General features: G+C 43.0%; 1 protein-coding gene across 3 annotated transcripts in view; it reads left to right on the top strand.

The window, feature by feature from the left end:
• Nucleotides 1–26,857, top strand: part of Adamts9 (ADAM metallopeptidase with thrombospondin type 1 motif 9) — a 148,078-nt gene that overhangs the window by 381 nt on the left and 120,840 nt on the right. For 2 of the 3 annotated variants that reach the window (XM_048356091.1, XM_048356090.1), the window contains exons 2-6: nt 481–881; nt 5,880–6,045; nt 23,374–23,663; nt 26,301–26,384; nt 26,507–26,622. In XM_048356091.1, coding sequence (XP_048212048.1) covers nt 481–881; nt 5,880–6,045; nt 23,374–23,663; nt 26,301–26,384; nt 26,507–26,622 — 1,057 coding nt within the window. Of the gene's footprint in view, nt 1–480; nt 882–1,043; nt 1,638–5,879; nt 6,046–23,373; nt 23,664–26,300; nt 26,385–26,506; nt 26,623–26,857 lie in introns of those variants that run through there. The other variant, XM_048356092.1, reaches the window with a different exon arrangement.

The raw sequence follows: 26,857 nt of genomic DNA, 5'->3' as shown, positions 1-26,857 counted from the left end.
GCTTCGGAGCCTCACCCTTCTCGGGGTCATACTCTAGCCAGTTGTTGGGGTGTGTGAGTAGGGAGAAGGGAACCGACATTGGGAAGGAAGTTGGTTACCCCACGACCCCACTTTGAATCTGATCTCTCAGCCTTCCCCATCCTCAGGTCTCAAATGAAAGTTACTTAGTAACTGGGCTCACTAGATAGTGTACGTTTTGTTTTATTCAGGCTATTTATCTGGATCTGGCATTATCTTGTTATCTTGTTCATTGTCTGGCTTCCAGCGTGTGTCCCCAGTGCCCCCGGGGTTCCTGACTCTTAGGGTGACATAGTAGGCATTTTGTAAATATTAGTCCACTGATGAAGAGGGGAAGGATTCGCTCGACTGGGCTGGAAATTAAGTCTGAACAATCCCCCCCCCCTTTTCTCCTTTCCTTTTAAATTAAAACTTGCGGGGAAAATGAGTTTATAGCTCTCCCACCTCTGCCTTTCTCTGCAGCCAAGTTGTTAGAGACCCTGAGCGAGTACGAAATCGCGTCCCCCATCCGAGTGAACGCCCTCGGCGAGCCCTTTCCCACGAACGTGCACTTCAAAAGAAGGCGACGGAGCATTAACTCTGCCTCTGACCCCTGGCCTGCCTTCGCCTCCTCCTCTTCCTCCTCTACCTCCTCCCAGGCGCATTACCGCCTCTCCGCCTTCGGCCAGCAGTTTCTATTTAATCTCACCGCCAATGCCGGATTTATCGCTCCACTGTTCACTGTCACCCTCCTCGGGGAGCCCGCGGTGAACCAGACCAAGTTTTATTCCGAAGAAGAAGCGGAACTCAAGCACTGTTTCTACAAAGGCCATGTCAACACCAAGTCTGAGCACACGGCCGTCATTAGCCTCTGCTCGGGAATGGTAAGTGGGAGCGCGAGCCCTCCCCACCCTCCCGCCCCCCTCATCCGCTTCTTTTTAGACTTCATTGCCCCCTCGTCTGCACCGTGAACTGCACGGAGTCTCTGCTCGAGCGTTCAGAGAGATACCAGAGGCGCTCGGCTAGATCCCCGAGTTGGGGTGGGGGGGGGGAGACCTCTCTGGGCGTGCCAGGAGCGCACGCGTCGCTGGTAGAAGTGTGGGAGCTTTCCGGGGGGAGAGGCAGGGGCCGGATCCGGCTCAGCTGTGCGGAGCCGAACGCTGCGTGCAGCTTGGAAGTCGGCTTCCAAACTCGGAGAAAGTTGCTGGAGTAGTGGTTTTCTGGCTGCAAAGCTTGGCCGCCGGGCAGCGGAGCAGCTGAGCGTTGGGCGGACCCGACGCCTCATTGGTGCGTCCGGAGTCGGGGACGTGGGTTGACAATCCCCAGGCGCGGGGACGGGGAGGTCCTTCGGTGTGGTTTGTGGACGGCTGAGTGTAATCTAGAGCCCCCGGCGTTCTTCCCAAGCCTTTTTTTTTTTTTTTTTTTAAATCACATGCAAAGAATCTTGAAAGCGGACACGGATTGACGGGGAACAGGTCCCATCCCAAGAGCGGAAGGGTGGGCCCAGGACTCGGAGGGCGGGGAGAGTGGGCGGAGCCTGCTGTAAACCGAGGATGTTTTCGGATGGAAGAAGCTGAGTGGGGGTGCAGCGCAGTCCGACTCTGCACCCTGCTGGCGGGGTGGCCCGAGATGCAGGAACTGTGAGAGAGTGTCTGGAGAGGCCAACCCCCGGGCGATTCCGGTTTTCTGGAACCCCAGGAGGTTCAAAGGAGCTGGTGGAGGGGAGGGGGGGGGGGTGTCTGCAAAAGTCCTTTCAATAAGGAGGATGGGCGGGGCGGGCACCTCCCAGCGTTGCTAATAAATACGCACTTCTGGAGGGAGGATGGGGGATCCAACTTGGTCCTGGACCTCCAGCTTTCGGACCCCTCCATTTGCCCTCCACTAGATCTTGGGGGGCGTCCCTCCCCTCTTCCGGGGACATTTGAGCGACTGATGTGAGGTGCTGGCCCTCACGAGGGTGGTCCTTGACTTTTCCTGGCGACGTGCGTTTCCACCACGCGCTATGACGCAGAAACTTTCCCGCGGCTGGCTTTGCTTGCCCTCTGCGCAGGGCACGGACGCGCAACATGGCATTAAAATCTGTGCCCCTGAGGCATCTAACTCCTCCCCGGAGCCAACCCCTCACACCCCCTTTATCACCTCTTCTAAAAGGGCTTGGGTACTCACCCGGAGTGCTCTGCCGCCCGCTGCGCACGCTGCCTGCCTCGCTTGGGGTCTTCAGTTCCTGGTCTGGCTGTCGCCTCCTCTTCTTCCCAAAGGAAGCGTCCTTTGGAGGGTGAAGCCAGTCGAAAGATTAGGAGTCGAAAGATCTAGGCAGCTGGGATGCGTGGAAAGGGATGAGGCCCTTTATCTCCCAGCCAAGCTCCTGGAATCGCAGCTCCCAGAGTCGGTGGCCGAGGTGGTGTGGGGGTAGGCGGAGACCGCAGCTTGGCGAGGGGGAGGGGGTGCTGCGGTGAGTCATCTGGCCCAGAGTTAGAGCCTGCCTGGACTTTCCGGTTACCGCCTAAGGTGGGCACAAGTTGGGAGTCCATGCCCAGCGGGTCACACAGCACCACCAGGTTTCAAGGTAGTAACCCCCGGATTCCAGAACCCGAGAGAGAAAGGCTGCTTGTGTATGTCAAGTGTGTAAACAGTCTTTACTCCTCCTCTCTCCCCGCCTCCACGACTGAACCCTAGTAGCCCCAGCAGTTGAAAAAAAAAATGTTTTGCTGCTCAGAACCTTCCATTCCATTGGTGGTTTTAGGTGGCAATGCTTGCTTGCACACAGTGGTCTTGTTGGGAAGTGAGATCTCTGGCTTCCCAAAGCACAGCCTGCTCTGGGATCATCCCATTTATATTGCATTTAATTTGCAATCTGCTTCTTTTGGGGAGCAGAGACTGCATCTGTCTTAAAGATAGGCATCCTGGCTGGTACTTTGTATATCAGCCATTAATCCAGTTCTAACCCCTCACGTCCCCACCTACCCCCTTCAAGCAGTTTATCTTCCTTTTGGAAATTTTCTTTCTTCCCAAGAACTTCTCTTTATAACTTCTGTAGTAGCTGCTACACCAGGATGTGCTAACACTTCACTCAAGAAATCTTTGACTTGAGTAGAATGAGCCATGCCAAGCACAAACCCCTCCAAGTCAGTTACCAGTTTTGCTGAATTTCATCTCAAATGCATTGCTCATCTTTGCTGAACATGTATATTTCAGCCATCTTCTCTGTTGCTCTCACTAGGATTGTTGCCTAAGAAATACTTCCACCTACCATCTTCTCCTGCAGCTTTTTTTTTTTCTCCCTCCATCCTTGACACACCAGTAACAGATTAATCATGTCTGGGCCCCAGATCACATCACCACCTAGTGAACATACATAAATTCCTTCATCTGGTATTTAACACCCTTCCCATTACTCACTCAAAGTCCTAATGTCCCTGAAATCCTGTGATTCAAGCAGTCTGCTCTGTGCTCCTTTCTTCAGATTTCTTCACTCAGCTTTCCAGGCTTGAAACACATCCCATCCTATAAAGTGCCAGTTTTCATCTCCTCTCTCCAAGGAGACCTGTCTCTAGCTCTCCCAACTGATGCCACCCCTGCCCATCACCTTCATGTACACAATGCCACTCTGAGGACATTTGTCACATTCTCCAGTAGGCTACAGTTCTTTGTTCATCTTCTATTCCTTTCTACTTGGCAGCGGAGTCGATTCATCCATGCATCTCCCTTATTGGATCCTTGGGTACTGTATTTTTTCCTAGTTGTTCATGACCCCCACCAGCAGCTAATAATGCCATAATCATTTACATGTTTTATTAGTTGTGTTGGTACTTGGGCTTGAACTGGAAGCCTGCCCTTAGCTGTTTCTTCTTAAGGCAAGCACTTTACCATGTGGGTCACCCCTCTAGTACTGTTTTGTTTTGATTTTGATTTTTTAGTGGTTCATTGGAGAAAAGAGTCCAGCCTGGGTTGCCTTTGAACTCACAATCCTCAGATCTCAGTCTCCTGAGTAGCTAAGATTATAGGCATGAGCCTGTGTGTTGAACTTTGACTGCTGGTGCTGTCCTAAGAACTTGAGATAGGCTTCATGTCATCCAGATCCTCACACAGCTCAGTCCTCCGCATAATGCATTTTACTGATAAGTAAGAACAAGGATTTCAGAGCTGGAATCTTACTTTAGACCACCCTGCTGGGAAATAGAAGAGCTGAGATTCCATCCCAAGCTTAAACCATAGTCTGAAACTGAGCTCTTCACCCATAGTCAGACCAAATCTGTGCCCTTAAAGACCAATTTCAGGATGCCAGCATTGGCACCATTCAGCAGCTTCTATACCACCTAATAGGGAAGGTTTGCAAAGTCTCCTCCTTCCTGTGCCTGGGATTCCCCTTTCCCAATCCCAATTCAGCAGCTAAACTCCTAGGTTCTTCCTCGGTGTTGGAGTCTCTGGTAGGCTTCACATGATTTAGTCCATGATTTAGTACTATGCTTCCTAAAGGGGCCTTTATTTCTCCTGTGCTCAGGGAAGAGTATATAGAGGCTTCTTATTATCTCTCTGAGGGGGAAGAGGACTGGGGAGGGGTGAAAAGAACTTGATTTCTCCCTGTCCATCCTCTGGAGATGGCACAAGGCACTCAGTTCCACTGTCTTCCGGTGTTTGCTTTGAGTTGTTCATCCTGAGGCTTCAGTGATCATTGGCAAAACATGTAGGTATGGGGGGAGGGGAGAAGGGATGCTCAGAACCACTGGTGAAGGGCACGTTGTGTCCCCAGGGCTGGAAATTAACACAAGTGCAGCACCAAAAGCCACACTCCTTGGTTCTGAGTCCTAAGAAAGTGCCAGACACCTTGCCTTATCTCATCCTCTTGTCCAACACAACTACCCCTACAGAGAACAGAGAGACAAACAAAAATACTAAATCTGAGCTGGAAACAGCTGGCTTATGCCTGTAATCCTGGCTACTCAGGAGTTGTGATCTTAGGATTGTGGTTCAAAGCCAGCTGGTGCAGCAAAGTTCCTAAGGCTCTTATCTCCAGTTAATCATCAAAAATCTAGAAGTGGAGCTGTGGCTCAAGTGGTAGGGCATTAACCTTGAGGGAAAAAGAAAATAAGCTCAGGGACAGTTCCTAGGCCCTGAGTTCAAGCCCTAGTACCAACACCCAAAAGAAAAAAGCTAAATCTCAAGAGTAGTTAAGAAACTGGCCCAAGGTGGGTGTGTCGGTGTGGTGCTAGGACCGGAAGCTAGGGTAGTTTGACTCCAATACCGGGAGCATCGATCTCCTGTTGCTATGGGAAGGGATTGTGACAGGTGCCTTGCTAGGGCCCCAGGTGGTGCCACCTAAAATACATCGTGGCCAACATCAGCTGATAAGCTGCTCTGCTAGCCGAAATGATTGGTGGTCTGGGTCTGCTCACAGGGCCTGCTTAAAGTAACTCCATTCACAGCCTCCTGGATTTGAATCGGTGAGAAGGCCTCAGAATCTGCAGCTTTTCCCTGTATAGCACACATTTGTCCCCAAGCCTCGTGGCAGCCTTAGCACCCAGAAACATTCTCATTGAACAGTATGTTGGAATAGTGTGATTGGAAGTTTGGTACTATGGAAAAGCTAGATTTGGATAGCAAGAAATCTACCCAGTAAGCTGCAAGATGGTTCAATAAGCCAGAGTCATCACACACAAGGCACAGATGCGGCAGGGTGTGGAGATAAAACACTTTTCCACAAAAGGGTGGCCCCATCCTCACTTTAAGCAGCCCTCTTGGGAAGGGGCCTTTGCACCATGGGCCCTGTCTCTACTTGAAATCTTTCAACTATGTTTGGTTGTGCTTTGCTTTTTTTGTGTTTGTTTGTTTTTCTGCCTTTGGCTGAGTGATATGACATCAATGTCTTATCTCTTCATTTGCAGCTGGGCACATTCCGGTCCTATGATGGGGATTATTTTATTGAACCACTGTTGTCTGTGGATGAAGAAGAGGTGGAAGAGGAACAAAACAAACCCCATATTATTTATAGGCACAGAACCCCCCAGAGGGCACACAGCAGCACCGGAAGGCGGATGTGTGACATTTCAGGTATTTGCTTCTTGCTTTAAAGGAGAGAGACATTCCAGTTCTGAGAGGGGTTCCTTGCCATACTACAGTGGTGCAGCTCTTGGCGCTTTGCAGAGCAGCTTAGTATGAATTGTTTATCCAATCCTCTAGTGAGGGTAGGGATAACCCTCTGGAAACTTCAGAGAGGTTTAGTGACTTGACAGAGGTTGCACAGCTAAGATTTTACAGAGCTAATATTCAAACTCAGAAAGTAGAGGCTTCTATCTCTCTAAGGGCATCACTACCTCTTTTGTAGTTGTTGATAATTTTGAGGACTAAGCTTCAGTAATTTCTTTTTCTTCTTATTTATTTGCTTCTTTGTTTATTATCTATTTGTTTAGGAATGACAGGGGCTCTGTGCATAGCCCAAGTTGGTCTTGAACTTGCAGTTGCCCCCTCAGCTTCCCTCATGTTGGGATTATAGGTGTGCACCACCACACCTAGCTTAAGCTTGGGTAATTTCTTAATGTTAACAGTGGTTAACAGTTGTATTCTCACTCAGAAATTGTCTTTTCTTGGAGTCTTCAATTTGTTTGTTTTAGTTTCTGTGGGTTTTTTGCTTTTAATCACCTAAGATTATGCCACCCCCCAAAGTCTTATAAATGGGATTCACTAATAGTTCTTTCTATGTTTATCAGAATGTTTCCCACCAACTTCAGTTTGGCTAATGTTTTAGAAATAGATGTGTTGGTTTTCCCCATTAAGCCTCAATCAAATCCTGCTATCTCACAGTTAGATTTCCTTCTATTCTGGGCAGATGGTTGGAGGTTTGCCCGGGCATGTTTGTCCATTGTCAGGTGTACAGCATTGTGGACATCCTGGAAAGCTGCTGGATGCCTTTCAGGATTTCTCATTCTGCAGTTCTAGAGCCGTGCTCCACATCTCCCAAACGTGGGTCCTCTCTACCTGATGGCAGTTCATCAGCATCGTCTCGATTCAGTTCGGTCTCAAGATGTCTGTTACAGCGCTCTTTGAAAACGCATGGGCCTCCTATTTTTGGAACCATTCAATTCTCTCTATTCCTAATTTTTGAAATTTGTTTCAACAAATTAAACATCTTTTTGGAATCTTTCTGATGTCAGCATTCCTGACCAAACTTCCAAGACCAACGCAGTTTCTTCAAATCCTTCCCTAATGGTTGTTGGCTGGTGTCCTTTTTCCTGTGTTACCTTCTAATGTGAGTCCTTTGTTAGGTGCTTAGAACCTGGGTGTTGTTTAGTGGAGGAGTGTAGTCCTTTAGGTCTTTTGCCTTTGTTGTATCCAGTGCTCCTAGCAGTAGAGATGTATGGAACATCACTGGAGATCTTTTTAGTCTCACCAAAAAGCTAAAGACTGGGGATGTGGTAGGTGTTCTCACAGGAAGTACAGTGCTCAAAACATTTGTCATATTTTCTTTTTGGTTTTGGGTTTTTGTGTGTGGCAGGGGTGCCAGTCCTGGGTGCTGTCTGTGAGCATTTTTGCTCAAGGCCAGTGTTGTACCACTTGAGCCACAACTCCACTTTCAGCTTTTCTGGTGCTTAATTGGAGATAAGAGTTTCTCACACTTTCTGCTCAAGCTGACTTTGAACTGCAATCCTCAGATCTCAATCTCCTGAGCGGCTAGGATTACAGGTCTGAGCCACTGGCACCTGGCTGTTTTTTTTTTTTTTTTTAAATTTCAAATTTTTATTATCAAATTGATGTACAGAGAGGTTACAGTTTCATACATTAGGCATTGGATACATTACTTGTACTGTTTGTTATCTCGTCCCTCATACCCCCTCCCCCTCCCCTTTTCCCTTTCCCCCCATGAGGTGTTCCATTCACTTAGACCATACAGTTTTACAAGTATTGCTTTTGTAGTTGTTTTTCTTTTTTTACTCCGAGTCTCTCAATTTTGGTATTCCCTTTCAATTTCCTAGTTCTAATACCAGTATACATGGTTTCCAATATACTCAGATAATGTTACAGAGATGTGTAGGTACAACCACAGGAAGGTGATACAAGAACATCATCAATAATAGAAGCTACAGATACAGATGGGACGTTGAAGGTAGTTACAACTGTGATATAACAATCGTTTCCATAACATGGAAATCATTTCACTTAGCATCATCTTATAAGGGTATAGCTATTGGGCTCTTGTGATCCTCTGCTGTAACTTGCCTAAACCTGTACTAATTACTCCCAATAAGGGAGACCATAGAGTCCATGTTTCTTTGGGTCTGGTTCACTTCACTTAGTATAATTTTTTCCAAGTCCTTCCATTTCCTTACAAATGGGGCAATGTCATTCTTTCTGATAGAGGCATAAAATTCCACTGTGTATATGTACCACATTTTCCTGATCCATTCGTCTACTGAGGGGCATCTGGGTTGGTTCCAGATTCTAGCTATGACAAATTGCGCTGCGATGAACATTGTTGTGCTGGTGGCTTTACTGTGACTTTGTTTGTGGTCTTTTGGATAGATACCCAAAAGTGGGGCTGCTGGGTCATAGGGGAGTTCTATATTTACTGGCTGTGTTTTTTTAAATTGTTTGTTTGTTTTTGACTAGTAAGACCATGGGCCTTCACTTTTTGACTTTCCAAATCTGTATTAGCAAACTTATTTCAAACTTATGAGTAAATGTGTATATAGCACAAGATAAAAGAAAATATGCAATTTTCCCATCTCATTAAATAATGTTCAACAGACACTGAGAATATTCTCAATGATTATTTCAGTGAGGAGTGACATTGTGATATTTTTCTGCCCTGTAGTGGCAGAAGATACAAACCAGTGTGTAAGAAATGACCAGATGTCCTTTCCTTATATGGTCTGTAGCAAGATTGTGCAATGCAGGCTACCTACACACTTACTCTCACATTTCACTTCATCTTCATCACACTTTGGATGTACTCTTCATTGTACCTGATCAGAAACCAAGGCACACAGAGACGACCCAACCTGGCCAGGATCTCTGAGCTTGTCTGAAGGAAAGCCTTGCATTTCTTCTCCTTTCCATTACAACGTATTTGAATTGTGCAGGGGTATTTGTGGAGAGAGAAGTAGGGTGATGAGGAAAAAGACGTAACAATACCATTCTGGTCTGGAGGGCATTGCATCACCAAATTCTGTTTGAAACACAAGGTCAGGTTCATTTTAAGGAATGTATAGATGGAAGACAATCTTTAGATATTGCCTGATTTTTTTTTCTCAGCACAAAAACTCCCTTGGGTCTCAATCATGATTGATTTGGACAAGAGTGCTCAAAACTTTCAGTTTTCTTTCCAGTTACAACTTGCCAGTCACCAACATGGTCAGGTGTGCCCTTTCTTCACTCCATGTGATGGGTCACGAGGGCACCCAGCACTTTTGACTGGCTCTTCCATAGGTTGCGGTTGGATGTTGCCACTCTGGTTTCTACCTTCCAGCTACTTCCTTGAATTCAGATGCAGGAGGCTCAGCACAGCTGGAAAGAACTTTGGAACAGGGCACGATTAACCAGTACCATTAAGAGGGATGGATTCTCAGTCCATAAAACCCCCTGGAAGCATGTAGCCTTTGCATAGAGAGGGAGCCTAGTTTGGGGATGGGGGAGAAAGTCTTCTTGCCAAAGAGGAAAAGGCCTTGCCTACCCTACTGTCTGTCCCTTTAGCCTCAGTGAATCTTCTCTTCCAGACAAGTAATTGCACCCTGCGAGACTCATACAGACCCATCCTTTTCAAGGAAGAGGCAGTCAGGAATTTGATCAGTGTTGCAAGTGATTCAGATGTTAAGTGGGATTTGTTTTTGCTAAGTCTGATTTAAGGCACACCTCCCTGTCCATTGTGTGAGTGGGGAGGGTGGTCTCAGCTCTCTAGACTTAACCTGAAGATGACCTTGACAGTTAGGTATAGCCCAGCACTCCTGTTTGATATATAGATGAGAAAACAGAAGTGGCAGGATATGAAATGAGTTGCTTATTTCTAGGACTGATATTCTGTATGTCCACTAGTATATTCAATACCACCTGCCAGAATATTCCCTAGCCTGTGCCTTGGGGCTGGCCCATGAAGCCCTCTGTTTAGCTAGCTGTAACTCTTTCATTGCTGGATTATGGGTTTAGTGAAGACAGAGCTGTCTGGCTGTTGTACTGCCGCACACAGATGGAATGTAATTCTTATTCATCTGATTCTTGATGTAGTTCGAAATGTCAGAAAAAGCTTCCAATTGCATATGAAGGTATAATGTAGTGTAGGTATAACAGAAAGTTTGTGGGTTTACCAAGGAGTCTATATTGCCATGTGTTTTTCCCCCACATTCATTTATTCATTTGCCTACCAAGTACTATTGAGCAATTCCTCTGAGCCATGAATTTAAACTAAGAACTGTCCTTATGCTAGCTACTGTGTAACTTTAAGGATACTTTGGAATAAAAGGAGAAAATGGATTAGGTGTGGCAACACATATCTGAAATCACAGCTACTCTGCAAGCAGAGGTAGGATAATCACAGTCTAACCTGAACCTGGACCAAAGTATGAGACTGAAAAAGCAGCCTAAAGCAAAGGACCAGGAGCGTGGCTCAGGTGGAAGCTCTCTTTCCTAGCAAGCAAGAGGCCCTGTGTTCAATCCCCAATAAGGCAGAAAAAAGAAAAACTGAGTATAAGGTAACAATAACATGGCCTGAGAACTAAGTGTGAAATAATGATATATATGTGTATAACATATATTTGACTAGAAATAATATAAATAAATATATATAATGAAATCTCCCAATGTTTACTAGGTGGTAGACATTTACTGAATGGCACCTGAAAAGCAACAAGAGGTTATTAAAATAGCAAACAAAACACCACAGTAAAGAATGAAAAAAAATTACGAAATACCATCTGGCTTACAGCTTTCTGGTCACTGGGTCATAAAGGGTTTGGGGGATTGCCCACAAGTACCCTGCCAGTTAGTGTAGGGGCGTAGAATGCTGTCTGTCCTCTTACCAAGGCTGTACCTAGCTCAGCTTTCGAACCTTGTGTTTCTCAGGGTTTTGGTGTTTGTTTTTTTCCCGCGGGGGTGGGGGGGGGTAGTCGTGCCTTTCCCAAGTCACCTCCGTTATGTAGGTGTTCTTGCATCTGTGTATACAATTGAGTATACATTGCATTCATTTGTCTTTTCATTCCATTTGGTTCCAGTCCCTTGGGGTTCAGGGTAGGTGGACATCTTCTTCCTTTGGCATTCCCGTGTGACCTCCATGTCCCTTCCATTGCTGGTCCTCTGTAAAGTCCACTGAGCTTGTCGCCTGCCTGTCCTACACTACAGGGTACCGCGTGATATGCTTAAAGGAGTCCCTGCCTGCTTCTCCTTCAGACTCAATCTTTCTAGATGAAACCCCAAGTTCTGTCTCTGTTTGACCCAGAATTTCTCACAGGGAGGATTTAGTTGTATTTAGCAGTGAGCCACTCCGGTAGCCCAGTAAAGGTAAGTAGGGAACAGGCCAGGGAAGGGAAGACTGCTGTGTTTGCTTTTCTTTTCTTTTTTTTTTTTTTTTTGGCCAGTCCTGGGGCTTGGACTCAGGGCCTGAGCACTGTCCCTGGCTTCTTTTTGCTCAAGGCTAGCACTCTGCCACTTGAGCCACAGCGCCCCCTCTGGCCATTTTCTGTATATGTGGTGCTGGGGAATTGAACCCAGGGCCTCATGTAGAGGAGGCAAGCACTCTTGCCACTAGGCCATATCCCCAGCCCCGTGTGTTTGCTTTTCTGTGCCTAACGTTTACCCCTTCTTCTCCCCTGACAGCAAGGCCAGCTGCCTTGGTTTCTTACGACATGTAAGAAGCACATGCCCCTTGCCCCATCACCATGCCTAAGGAAGTTATTGGAGTTTTCCATAGTTGCTTATGAACTACTCAATAACGTGTTGTGTCAAAAACTGGAAACAAGCCAGGTGTTGTGCTAGTGGCTCAAACCTAGAATTCTAGCTTCTTAGGAGGCTGAGGTCCAGAGGATTGAGGTTCAAAGCCAGCCTGGGGGGAACAAAAATCTTTTGTCAGACTGCACCTCCAAAATAATTAGCCAAATGCAAGACTGAAGATGTGATTCAAGTGCCAGAGCATCTGCCTAGCAAGTGTAAGACCCTGAGTTCAAACCTTAATGCTAGAAAAACAACACAAACAGCTCATTAAATTCTCTTGTAGACAAGATCGATTCCTATGTAGCCATTAAAAACGATGGCATCCATCTGTATTCATGGACATGACATAGGAACACTTACTAACTGAACAAATAGGCGATGAGCCGGTATGTATGACATGGTCTCATTTTTTAAAGTGATGAAGTATATGTGGCATGCTTGTATAAAGAAAATAGTCAGAAATAGCAGCACAAGTTATAAACAGTGATCATATCTGGTTGCTAAAAACATAGGAAGTCTCTTAAGTTTTATATGCTTGTATGTTTACTCTGTGTGCATGTGTGTGTGCATACATGTGCATGTGCCAGTACTCGAGCTTGAACTCAGGGCCTGCCACTCTGTTGGCTTTTTCACTCAGGGCTAGCACTCTGTCACCTAAACTATACCTCCACTTGTGGCCTTTGGCTGTTTAATTGGAGATTAGAGTCTCACCTGCCTAAGCTGGCTTCAAACCTTGATCCTCAGATCTCAGCCTCCTGCATAACTAGAGTACAGGTGTGAGCTACCAGTGCCAAACTTAGAAAACCGTTAAATTTTCATGGTATCTTTCCTTCAGTTTCCAGTTCCTAAATGAGTCTCTGAGGGACTCACATTTGTTGAGCATGTGCTTTGTCATAGGTGCTGCTTGCTTTGCGTGGGTGATATGCCTTAGTTCTTATCACAGACTCTGCTTTGCAAGGAAAACAGAGTTGCCTTGCGTCTGGTGAGAAAGCTCCTAAGCACACTTCACAACCTCTCTGACATGAGCTAGTTAGAGGATTGTTCTAGCCTGTGCCCTGTGTTTTTTTTTCTATGTTCATATGAATTCATGTTGCTGGCAACACTTTAAAATTGCCTTCCTCAAAACTGATTTGGTTTGAGGAGGATTTCCTAGTGCTCAAAATTCCCACCAAGACTCTAAGGACGCACAAGAGGCCTTGCCTCTCCCTTCAGGCCTCTGTTGGAATTTCTATTGATTACCCATTAGCCTCTGGGGTTTCTTAGCCATTGAGTATAGATTAGCTGATTACATTGGCTTCCCTAAGGATTGGGAGCAAAAGGAGGGAATGACAGAGCTCAGGAGACCCCTAAGGAAACTTTGATCTCTAACTCTGGGACAGCTGGTAGGTTCCAGACTGGGAAGAAAGTGGGAGGTGATGGGCTAATCAGGAACTTAGCTGGAGTTTCTCCTTTTGCACACCCTTCCACAGCTCGGACCCTTGCCCCAGCTTCTCAGCCTCCTGAATGTGACAGGCCTAAGCTGTGCTCAGGACATGGCAATACCCCATGGTCCCTGTGCAATTCTCCAATGAAATGATGGCAGATGAGGGCAAAAGCTGGGAACCTCTAATACTCCTTTCATCTGTTCTTGTTATTTTCCATCATTTTTTGCAAGACAGAGTCTCACTGTGTAGCTGAAGGTAACCTTGAATTCACAATCCTTGTACCTCAGCCCCCCAAATGCTAGGATTACAGGCCTGTGCCAACAAGCCCAATTCCTTCCTTCTTCCCTCCCTCCCTCCCTCCCTCCCTCCCTCCCTCCCTCCCTCCCTCCCTCCCTCCCTCCCTCCCTCCCTTCCTCCCTTCCTTCATTCCTCCTTCCTTCCATCTTTTATGCCCCCTCCCTTTCTTTCATGTCCATCCTGGGTCTTGAACTCAGGGTGGGTGCTATCCCTGAGATTCTTTTCAAGGTTAGCACTCCACCAATGGAGCCACAGCTCTACTTTCAGCTGTTTTGGGGTTTTTGTTTGTTTGTTTGTTTGTAATAGTATATATGAGTGTCATGGATTTTCCTACTCGGACTGGCTTTGAACCATGATCCTCAGATTTTAGCCTCCTGAATAGCTAGCATTGCGAGTGTGAGCCATTGGCTTCTGGTCATCTTTTCTTTTTTTCAGAAATTTTATTACGAGCATTTTCAAGAATATATTATTGGCACTAGTAAACTTAGCCACTATTAATACAATATCCACATATAACAAATACTCAATGTTTTCCTACATTTGATTCTTTTTTTAACTTTCTTTTTCATTAGGATAGTTTAAAGCAAGCCCCAAATACCACAACATTTCGTCTGTAAATATTCCAATATACATGTCTCCAAATGAGGATATTTGCCTGTCTGTTTAGCCAAAATATTATCAGGGTGATCCAAATTAACACTAATTTCTCCCTATCACCCAAAGAGCTTCCCAAGTCTGTCTGGTTAGATCAAAAAGTCTACACTGTCTTTGGTTTAGAATCTCTGAGTCCCTTTTTACTTGTGTCATCCTTGCTGTTGTTAAAAGAGTGTCATGTTCTTTGTGGTTTAGTTTTGTTCCACATGGTCCTGTCTTCCTATTTACTGCCTTTAGTCTTTTTTTTTTTTTTTTTTGCCAGTCCTGGGGCTTGGACTCAGGGCCTGAGCACTGTCCCTGGCTTCTTTTTGCTCAAGGGTAGCACTCTGCCACTTGAGCCACAGCACCACTTCTGGCTGCTTTCTGTATATGTGGTGCTGGGGAATTGAACCCAGAGCTTCACGCATACGAGACAGGCACTCTTGCCCCTGCCTTTAATCTGTACTTCATCTTTACCATCATCTGGTCAGGATGTAGTTGCAGTGATTTGAAGATAGAGGCCTTGGAACCAGTAGCAGAGTAACTTAGTTAAGCACAAAAGGCAGTGTGGTCGGTCTGGATTTCCTTTTTCTGTAGTATCTGAGTAACCCTTGCTGGCTATTTCCTACCAGTAGAAATCTTTTCAATTTACTTAAAACACCTTTTTTTTTGCCATGTAAAGTTGTCACTCTCTCTGATTTGAAGCTCATAAAAGCCAGTTTGCAATTAAGAGTAGAAAGTGGAGACAGGCTTGTACCTGAGGTTGGGGCTCACTGATGTCTGAAGAACTTGCTTCCCCCTTCTCCTGAGCATTTATGACTCTGAATGCAGACAACCAAGGAGCTGTGGGTTTCCCATCTCTCAGCCAATCACAGGGCTTTCCCTTTCCTGCCCATCAAATCGTGGGACTTCCTGCACTCTGCTTCAGAATCCTGTCATATACTGAGGGCAAAGGCTAATGCAGATGCCTGCTAAGTTGTGAGTAAGGAGTAAAGACTTAAATTTATAGGAAATAGCTAGGATAGTGCCTGTTGTCATGGACTCAGAGTTATTCCTGCTTCTTATTTTTCCGCCCAAGGTATGTCTTTCTCTGCCTAAGACAAACGCACATGTGCACAGTACTCTTTACTGTGTTTCAGTCCTCCATCCTACCTCCTAAGCAGATGTAGATTGTGTAGATTCCATATGTTTGCAAATAGTATGAGTAAATAAATATAAACTCGTTTCTTTCTGGCAAGACTTCTCAGAGCCTTTAAAATGCTGATGTTCATGGGGAGGAATCCCCAGATGTGAGTGCTGTACCTGGTATTGAGCAAGCTAGTGATTGGTGTTTGGATTCACCAATGAGCATGACTTTCCATAAATCACTCTCATGGAAACATGACTCACAAGGCAGTCCCCTGGCCCACAGCTCTCCTGCGACTGCCCAGGGGCTGCTCGCCATCTGCTCAGTGCATATTGTGTTGAGACAGGACACATAGAATTTTTTTTGTTTGTTTACTTGTTTGTTTTAAACACAGCTCACAGTTTGTTGGAACAATTTGGTTTGGGAAGGTGATTGAGAGTGTATCTGGGGATTCACTAGGATTCTAAAGCTAGCAAATTGAAAACTCTTTAAAACATTCAACCTTGTTGGCATTTTCATTCACACACAGTAGTATATACATGCTGAACAACACAACTGTACCACCAGCACCCTTAGCTCTTGTTCGGCCTGGGTTCTAGAAGCACGTGATTCTTTACTGAAACATTCATGGATTTTATGGTGGATCTTTCCCTCCCTCCCTCCCTCCCTCCCTCCCTCCCTCCCTCCCATATGGTATTTATTTCTTTGATCACAACAGATTTTTTCTCTTGTGCACAAGCAGGTTTATTGCATCATTCAGATAACACCCATTAGGACACATCTAAGATCTGAGTAGAACCAAGATGGCAGGGGGATGGGACTGCTGTCCACTTCTCTCTTCTGCTGTCCATGTCATCAGCTGCCAAAGCCATCTGAGAAGTGGGAATGTGTTCTGCCCTTAGGTCACGTGGTCTCCCCATGTCTTCTCACTCACAGCACATAGCTTGGAGTGAGAAGTGGAAGTTTCTTCTAAGCAAGGATTGGTGGTTCATACCTTTAGACCCTTCCTTCCTACCTTTCTTTCCTTTCCTGCTTCTGTGTCCTTTATAAGATGCTTTCTTAAATAAAATAATTTTCTTTAATAAATTTTAATGCTAGTATGCTAAATAGGGCAGGCATTCTTTATCTTGTATGTCACTAGTTAGATAATAACTACTAATTATTTATTGCCATATTAAATATGTAGTGCATCCCTCCCATGTCCTGTTCCTTGTGCTAATGGGATTGATGTATTTATCTCTTTTACTCTTCATCCCTCTTAGATACTCGCTATTATTAACTTCATGTTATTAATAAGGAAACTGAGGCAAGAGATTGTCTTCAAGAAAGGCAATTAGTATCATATTATGGCAAGAACAGAAATCAGGGTGCGTACAGCTCTAGTTTGTAAGTGGGAAACCATGATTCCTGCCAGCAAACCTCCCCTCTGGTGAAGCAACCCACTGGCTTTGCTCGGAAATTATCCCTTTGCTCCTTGCTCTGCTATTCCCTGGCCTAGTTAAACCACCGGGGCATGAGCTAACTAAGTACCGTAAGGAAATTTGGTTAAATTTTGATAAACCTTGTGAAAGCAGAAAGCAATAATTAACTTTCTAGCCATTAATGTTCACACTTGAATCTCCAAGGCTTAGCCCTGTGGTAGAAACACTTCAGTGAGTAACAACTGAATAACAGCTTAGCTGTTCCTTTCAAAATAATTCCAGGCCTTTAGTCAGCAGTGAGCTCATATTGTATTGCATGGTGAAAGGATCTTGCTTAGAACTATTTTTGTCAGTTATAGGGCTTGAACTTGGGGCCTGGGCCCTGTCCCTGAGTTCATTTTGCTCAAGGCTGGTGCTTTGCTACTTTGAGCCACAGTGCCACTTCCACTTTTTCTGGTGGTTAATTGGAGATAAGAGACACAGACTTTCCTGCACAGGCTGGCTTTAACCCTGATGCTCAGATTTGAGCCTCCTGAATAGCTAAGATTACAGGTATGAGCCACCAGCCCCTATCCATTTTTTTTAAAGGCAGGAATTAGCAAGTGTTTTGGTTGTAAAGTGCTTTTTAATAATGATACCATCTTAATTTTTTATAATGCTACACAAGAAAGGATTAAACCCAAGTTTTATTACTGTTTGGTAGTCCACCTACCAGGCTAGTAGAACCTGATACAACAGGTGTTCACAAAGAGAATTTTTGAAAATTTGCCTTAAGGTAGATACGTTGTTCTGTGTCTACTTCCTTATTTAGTTGTCAAAAATCACCTCAAGCTGGAAGCAAGTATTTATGCACCCATTGAAGAGGTCAGGAAGTGAGGCTCAGAGAAATAACTCAGTGAAGGGCCTGCAGGTGTTGTGGCAGGTTGAAGTCTAGGCCCTAGATTTCTAGTCTGGACTTCTTTTACAGTAAGATCAGGTGGTATCAGAAATAAAACCAGACATACCTTGTGCTCATTTGTCCTACTGCCCTTAAGTAGTTTATGTCCTTAGTAAACAGCATGTCTTTGAAATCATCATTATTGTAAGCCAGAATAGTGTTTTAAGTATGAGTTCCATTAATGGTCCCTTTTAAATTAATTCACATTATTATTTTATGACTAGGAAAAATAGGAAGCCCTGATGATAGTATTAATTCATTTCTGGGTGTCGTGCTTGCACACTAAGCACTGTGCTAGGCTTTGTATTCATGACCTCCAGTCACTTCTCAGAGCTGCTGTACAACCTTTCTGTAAGCCCATAAGTGGAAAAGAAGAGTGAGCTAAAATCAGTGTAGGTATACAAGGATTGTAATCATAGCTACTCTGGAGTCTGAGAGCTGAGGATCATGGTTCAAAGCTAGCTCAGGCAGGAAAGCCTGAAAGTTAATGATCTCTAATTAACCATCCAAATAAATAAATAAATAAATAAATAAATAAATAAATAAATAAATAAATAAATAAATAAAAACAGCTGGAAATGGAGCTGTGGTTCAAGTGGTAGACTGACAGCCTTGAGGAAAAAAAGCTAAGGGCTAGTGCCCAGGCCCTGGGTTCAAGCACTAGTACTAGCATACATACGCACACGCACATACATGCACACACATACATAAACTACTGAATGCAGTTTCCTGGCTCTCCATGGCAGTGCTTAAAACCTCACCATTGCTGGTGGTATAAGTACCAGTCCTTCCTTTCTGATGCTATCAGAGCCAACACAGTTGAAAACCCAACATCAATTAAAAGTCCTGGCAATTCCAGGTTAGGCTTCCCTTTTGCCTGAGTTGTGGTCACAGGCATGCACAACTGCCTGTTACAGCAGTGTTCTTTTAACATGCTTAAGTTTGTTTACATGTAAATAAGAGATTCATATTGCTGACTATTATACTTTTCTCAGCTTGCAGACATGCATTTGCTGTTAGGATTTGAACAAGGCTGAATAGTGGATATTATCCAGAAAACAATAGACACAATTAATTTATAAAGACTTCTTAAGGAGGAAAGGGCACAAGAAAATGATACCTATTTGGGGAGAGGGGGGAAGGAAGGGCAGGTTTCAACTCAAAGAAGAGGTGAGAGAATGAAGATAATGGACAACAATTCAGTAGTTCCTCAAAATGTTAAATACAAGAGTGGCCATGTGACCCAGTCCTCCCAGCACGTTTTTTGTTTTGTTTTTTTTTTAATATCAAAAAAAGAAAAAAAATGACCACCCAGGATCTTATATGTGAATGTACCTAATGAATTTATGCATTCCTTTGAGTTGTCGAATGTTCACCAACTGATGGCTTGTCAAACATAAGATGGTATGATCCTTACAGCTGACCATTTGGTAATGAAAGGACAAATGCCATAAGAGTACCTTAAAAGCACATAGAAAAATGTCACAGTGTAACCCATTCTATACAACTGAAATAGGCTTTTAAAAAAGTAATAGGATTTGGATACAGGCTAACATTCATAAACCTTGAAAGCTTTTTCATGGAAGAAGGAAGCCACACATAAAAAGCCACATAGTGTATGACTATTTATGTGACATGTCAGCACAGTCAAATTCATACTTGGGAAACATAGTTTAGTGATTCCCAAAGACCAAGAAAAGGAGAGGAGGGGATGCTATATTTATGGGATTTCTTTCCGTGTCAGTGAAAGTGTTTTTTTATAATAATTATTTATTTATTGTCAAAGTGATGTACAGAGGGGTTACAGTTTCATATGTAAGGCCATGGGTACATTTCTTGTACTATTTGTTACCTCCTCACTCACTCCCCCTTCCCCCCTCCCCCTTTCCCTCTTCCCCCATGAGTTGTTCAGTTGGTTTACACCAAATGATTTTGCAAATATTGCTTTTGGAGTTATTTGTCTTTTTATCCTTTGTCTCTAGATTTTATTATTCCCTTTCACTTTTGTAGTTCTAATACCAGTATATACAGGATCCAGGGTACTCAGATGAGATACAGTGATAGCAGGGGACAACCACAGGAAGGGAATGCAAGAGGATCATCAACAAAAGAAGCTACGGTTTCACATGGCATGTTGAAAGTAATTATAACAGTGATATAACACTTGTTTCCATAAAACGAAAATCATTTCACTTAGCATCAATGAGAGTATTTTAAAGTTGGATAATTGCTATTAATAGTCTCTCAATTCTGAAACACTTGCTAAAAATCATTGAGTTAATTTGCTTTGAAAGGATGAATCTAATGCTATATAAATTTTGTCTTACTAGAAAAACTAATATTGAAAAGAAAGAATATGGGCTGGGAATATGGCCTAGTGTGGCAAGAGTGCTTGCCTCCCATACATGAAGCCCTGGGTTCAATTCCCCAGCACCACATATACAGAAAATGGCCAGAAGTGGCGCTGTAGCTCAAGTGGCAAAGTGCTAGACTTGAGCAAAAAGAAGCCAGGGACAGTGCTCAGGCCCTGAGTCCAAGGCCCAGGACTGGCAAAAAAAAAGAAAAAAAGAAAAGAAAAGAAAGAATAAATATAAAACTTAGGTTAAAGAGAAAAACAAGAGAGAGAATACCAAGACCTTACCTACTATATTTTCTACAAGGAAGCAATTGTATGTAGCCCATTCATATAAAACTGTTAGCAGAGTAACCCTGCAAATTCCTGAAACACAAAATTCAGTTACGTTAAAAGGTCAGCAAAGAAAAATGTGGATAGCTTCCTTTTTATCAAAGTCTTTTTATCCAAGGATATGTGTACTCCGTTGCTGGGATTTATTCTGTACAGTAATATCTCTGGGAAGCAAAGAAAATGAATAGCTATATAAGATACAGTATCTGTTTTTCTGTGTGTCATTTCTTTTTTTTTTTTTTTTTTTTTTTTTTTGTTTGTTTTGTTTTCTTGGCCAGTCCTGGGGCTTGGACTCAGGGCCTGAGCACTGTCCCTGGCTTCTTTTTGCTCAAGTCTAGCACTTTGCCACTTGAGCCACAGCGCCACTTCTGGCTGTTTTCTGTATATGTGGTGCTGGGGAATTGAACCCAGGGCCTCATGTATACAAGGCAAGCACTCTTGCCACTAGGCCATATCCCCAGCCCCTCTGTGTGTCATTTCTAATGCTAAAATTGCTTGATCAAATTGTGAAAGTGCTAGAAATTCATTAGATAAGTTCAATCAATAAATATAGATGGATAGAAGATAAATAAATAAATAGATGGATAGAAGATCAAGAAGTATTATGTACTACAAGATGTTATTTTTTATTCTTGAAATAATTTTTAACTATTTTGTATCATATATAGTAGCCTGAATATTTCTTTGATATGGAAATTATGTATGAAATGTCTTCTAGCAATATTAGAACTTGTCTGAATTGTTCTCTTTTAGAACTTCATGGCTTTTGTGCTTACTCTTTTCATTTGTTTTATTTAAGTAAGCATATCTTTTTCTAATTAGTGCTTTGATTTCATCTTCAATTTGCCCCTTGTCTAACTCCCTCCTGATGATTCTTTTTTTGAGGTGCTTAAAGAATGAATTATATACATTTCCTCACTGTTTTTCTCACTACAGTTCTACTTCCTTTAAGTAAATATAGTCCATTAAATCAGGATAGGCTTATTAGAATGTTTGGATATGATTTACCCTGCCAACTTTCACATAGATTGAACTTGTTCCCAGTTATAAAAAACAAATCATGAAAAGATCTGCCACAAAACTCTCTTTTCCCCAGTTCAGATTCACTTTGGAAACTACCAGTCAACTCATAAACCAGGGTCAATTCCCAGCTTAATGGAAAATTGAGTCCAGTTTGGGGTGTTGATAAAATAGGTACCTGATTTCTTATACCTGCCTGCTGTCATGACGTAGGACAAATTGCTCAACATTTCCCTTTCTTGGGCTTCTTTTTCTCAGTAAAACAGAGGTAATTTTCTCAGTTGGATAGTAATATATGAGGTAAAATACATAACAGGCCATAGTTCAGCATTGTTGAAGCTACTCCAATGCCTAGCTAGCTCATACTTGATGCTTGATTAGGATGCATTCTATATTTGTGTGATATTTAAAAGTCACTTGGATGGCTTAGCATCTTAGCTACTTGGGAAGCTGAGATGTGAAGATCATGATGCAAAGCCAGCCCAGGCAGGAAGTTCATGAGACTATTATCTCCAGTTAACTACCAAAAATCTCGAAATGGCACTATGGCTCAAGTAGTAGAGTCCTAACCTTGAGCACAAAAGCTCAGGGGTAGTGCTCAGGCTCTGAGTTCAAGCCCCAGCACCAGCCCGTGTGTGTGTACACACACACACACACACACATATAAGGCTAAGGGAGATCCATGACATTGAAATGTGTGTATGTATAAATATGCTTGAGAGACTAGAAGAAAAATGGTCTGATGTTGAATGCTAGCTGTACCAGGCTTTGAGTTAAGTCATATTATCTAGAGTTGGATTATGTATAATTTGTTTGACATATTTCACTTTTATTTATCACTAAAATGTTTAAGTTGGGAAAAACACATATCCTGGACTTAAAGTATTTCAGCATTCAGATATAATGGTCAAATATTTAGAACACCTCAAATATGAAAGCACTTAAATTTAACTTTTTGTTTGTGACCTTTTGGATAGGGGTATAGCAAATTCTCTTACCTGGGTCTTAGTCACTTCAGAGTACTTCTGTATAGTTCCATTGTTTATTTTAGATTATGTCAATGATATTAAAGTTCACATTTTATTAGCTGGTAAAATACTGTGTTTATTCCGAGTGTATTTTGGTGAGCACTTTTCTGGCTGTTCTATTTATTATAGTGTGGTCAATGATTTGGCAAGTAGTAATTTTCAAAATTTCTGCATGATTACTAATTACCTGAGGATCTTGTTCAGTAAACTTTTAGGGACTGTCAGCACTGCTGGTCTCTGGGCCACAAGTTCAGTAGTAAGGCTATAGAATCGAAGGGACATAGTTAGGAGGCGGGAATACATAGAGCTATAAACCACAGTTCTATTTGCTGGCCCATGCTGTCTGATAACTTTAATCAACTTCAGGTGGGCCCTGTGATAAATTAATTACAGAGTCAGAAACATTCTACAGCATTAATTGTGTTCTTCCATTTCAGGTATGACAGTGGTCTAATAAGCTCCTATAGTACCTTGATATTTGTCTTCTATAGTTCTTTCAATTGTCTACTAGCTTGCACACTACTTAGACCTCTCTCTGATGTTGTCCATTGGCGGTAGGAAGTGGTATATATGAAGAAGCATTGTTACCTTAACAATGACTGAGACTTGCTCAAATTCCAGCAAGGTTGTTGTGACCCAGTATAAGGAACCACATGCAATTAGTTCCTTTAACTCTGATGTTTCCAGTACAACATTTATACATTTGTTCAACTTTCTCCAATCTTCCATAGTTTGCATAGAGTGCAGTGCATTCCCCTGTATCATCCCATAGTCTGTAGTTGGTTTGGCCTGGAATTCAATATGGAGATGTTACCTTAGGATGCATCAAATTAAATTCTCACTATGAGATCATTGAGGCTTGACATGTAACGCACGACATCTCATTTGTTACAGAAGAAAATAATAGTCTCCATAGAGACAGGAGAAAAGCCAGGACAAGAAGATGGGGAGAAAGGAATCACTTGGCTGATGATGTGGCCATATTAAATAACAGCCTCGCATCAAAGGCGTTCTCAGCCTATGGTAACAGGACGGATGGCATGAGGGAAATGAGGACCCACCGAAGAACCAAACGATTTTTATCCTACCCACGGTTTGTAGAAGTGATGGTGGTGGCGGACAACAAAATGGTTTCATACCACGGAGCAAACCTTCAGCACTATATTTTAACCTTAATGTCCATTGTAAGTATGTTCAGAAGACTCATGAGCACTTTTAAGTGCACCATTGGGGATGGGTGGTCTCTATTCCAGGGCCTGCATTTCAACTATTCAGGCAAGTACTGGAGAGAAGATAGGATTATTCACTGGTTATCTTTTTATAATGATGGTAGTGGTTACCACGATTGTGTGATGATTTTGTGTTAGATCATGTGTTGGATCATCTTACTTAGAAGACTCACAGACAAGTCCTCCTAGCAACCACACTAGTTTGATGGCCATATTCCTTCCGAATCTCACAGGAGTTAGATCACCTTTCCATGGTTGCAATCAGCTAGGTAGCAGGTGGCATTTGTGACCTATATTTAGCCTGTCCACTTCCTCTTTGTCCAGTTATGAACCTTGCACAACATAGTGTGGCTCTCCAGTAGTACTATGTGGTTCTGGCCATGAATTCCAGTCACCCAGGGAGATTTTTTTTCCTTTAATGCAGTTGTCCAGTTCTAGCCTCTTACTCAGTATTCTGATTAAGTACCCCTGGGGTGAATCTTAGGAATACTCAGATACTTTTTTTCTACTCCTATGTTAAATTTTAAAAATACAGCAAATTTTCATGATTAAAAAAATCAAATAGAAGCATAAACTGTTGATAAATAATGAATGCCCTTCTCTATGCAGGTTTCCCAATCTATTCCCAGAAGCAACTGTTAGGAAGTATTTGCTGTTTCTAGCCAGCACTCTTCAGGAGAAATATAAAGCAGGCCACGTTTCATTTAAATTTTTCTCCTCAGCACAGTGTTTTAAAAAGTAATGAGACAGGTCAAGTTAACTTTAGTAATACATTTTGTTTTACACCCTAATATCATTTAACAGTTATTAATAAAAGATTTTTACTTACTCTCTTCATTCTAAGTCTTTGATATCCTGAACATGTCTGAATCTTTTAGGATATCTCACTTTGGGCATGGAGTCAGTGGCTAGCATATAGGGGCATGCAACTCTGGCTATTTCTTAAGCAAAGGGGTTTGCATAGATAACTAGTCTTCCACAACAGCAGAATCACAGTCTGTGGACCAGTTGACCACATGGATCAGAAATACTTTCTCTGGACATATTGATACATTTTATTCCTTACAATTTGCTTAAAAATGTAACCCAATACCTTTTCTATTGTATTAATTACTAAGTAATTTAGACATGATTCAAACCACACAGATGCATAGATCTTGCAACCCACAGAATTCTGTAGGCAGAATCGACTCTTACATTCATAGATTGTGCAGAACAGTAAGTTACTGGGGGATCTTTAGATCTTGGTATCCTCTGGAGTTTTGGAATCAAACTCCTATCGATGTGGAGAAATAACTTTTCAACTTCTTTTTTTTTTTTTTTTTTTTGGCCAGTCCTGGGCCTTGGACTCAGGGCCCGAGCACTGTCCCTGGCTTCTTCCCGCTCAAGGCTAGCACTCTGCCACTTGAGCCACAGCGCCGCTTCTGGCCGTTTTCTGTATATGTGGTGCTGGGGAATCAAACCTAGGGCCTCGTGTATCCGAGGCAGGCACTCTTGCCACTAGGCTATATCCCCAGCCCGACTTCTTTTTTTTTTTAAATAGAAATGGAGAAATCTCATACATATCATTTTATATACTGCATTAAAAATTAGATATTGTTCTGTTCCCATGCACCCTTACTATGACATGCCTTTCTAGGGACTGACCACAATTTACCTCATTTTAACAAATTCCCCAGATGGGATGTGAAGAGGTACCATGCCTGGGAATGTTGCTTTAGGATTCTCTCCTCCTGATGTCGCATCATGCGCCTTACTTTCCCCCTCACTGTTATGGGCCACTCCCTGGGTCGTTGCAGTCCTCCCTCTCCTTCCCCTCCCCATGCCTGCTTGCTTCCATGTTTGTCCAGCTCCAGCTCACTGATATTCAGAGAGGGAAAACAAAACCCAATCTGACTCCATATCCAGCCCTAGCATTTCAGATTTGTCAGAGGAAATTAGCTGCAAGGTAGGTTTTTGAATCAGATGGCCTAGGTTGAAGTTTTGTTGTGCTGGTCACCACTGTCTAGCCTGGGACAAGTTACTTAATTTCCCAGAGCCATCTTGTTCTCCTCGTTGCACAAAACATATATATGAGTGCCTTGCCTAGGTTTTGATGTGGGCACCAGATGCCCATGTAGCTGTTCCAAAGGGTCTGTCCACAGTCAGCATTCAGAAAACATTAGCTCTCACCATGAAACATTATGAAGCCACATGAAAATAGATCACACAGGTTGTTGAGAGTACAAATGGGTGATAAGCATAAAGTATTAGAAATCACAGCAATCTGAGACATCAAATGGGAGGAAAGAGGTTGATGGGAAATGAACGTGCAGTGTTTTAATACAGAGAATTATTGTCATTGGATCACACAATTTCAAGGGGAAACAATACGTTTGAAATTAAACTTATTTGAATTCATTGTTTCCTAAAACTGCCATCTGTGAATTGCACAAGCAGACCTTAGTGTTTGTTGGTAAATGTACAGTCAGAACTACAGAATGCATATGTTCCATGAAACATAAAAGAGATGGAGCCCAACGTAAGACGTGAATTGCTTGTTTACTTACACAGAGTTCACAATTAACTTTGAAAAATTTATCTCGGTTGCAGGTAGCCTCTATCTATAAAGACCCAAGTATTGGAAATTTAATTAATATTGTTATTGTGAACTTAGTTGTGATTCATAATGAACAGGTAATAAAGTTTTGTTTCTTTTCTCTTTCTCTTCTTCTATCGGTATCCGAAATGGCATATAGCAAATTGGCATTGGAGATATAGACTCACCATCCACCCCCCCCTCTCTCTTTTGTATTCAGGAGGGACCTTCTATATCTTATAATGCCCAGACAACATTAAAAAACTTTTGCCAGTGGCAGCATTTGAAGAACTCCTCAGGTGGGATCCAGCACGATACGGCTGTACTTGTGACAAGGTAGATAGATTTCTGGGTCCTCAAATCTCTGGGTGTCAGGTGAAGTTGGTAGGATGGGGTCCTACATCACTGGTAGACAAAGTCATTCCAGAGTTGCTCAGTTTAGCCACTATTAAATTGTGAATCAGATTAGTGTGTGCATGTTTGTGTGTGTGTTTACATGCCAGTCCTGCGGCTTGAACTCAGGGCCTAGGTGCTGTCTTGTAGCTTTTTCTCTCAAGGCTGGTGCTCTGTC

The sequence above is a fragment of the Perognathus longimembris genome, chromosome 10 (assembly GCF_023159225.1).
Source record: "Perognathus longimembris pacificus isolate PPM17 chromosome 10, ASM2315922v1, whole genome shotgun sequence".
In the NCBI taxonomy this organism is placed as follows: domain Eukaryota; kingdom Metazoa; phylum Chordata; class Mammalia; order Rodentia; family Heteromyidae; genus Perognathus; species Perognathus longimembris.
This window is presented reverse-complemented; position numbering and strand designations above follow the sequence as displayed.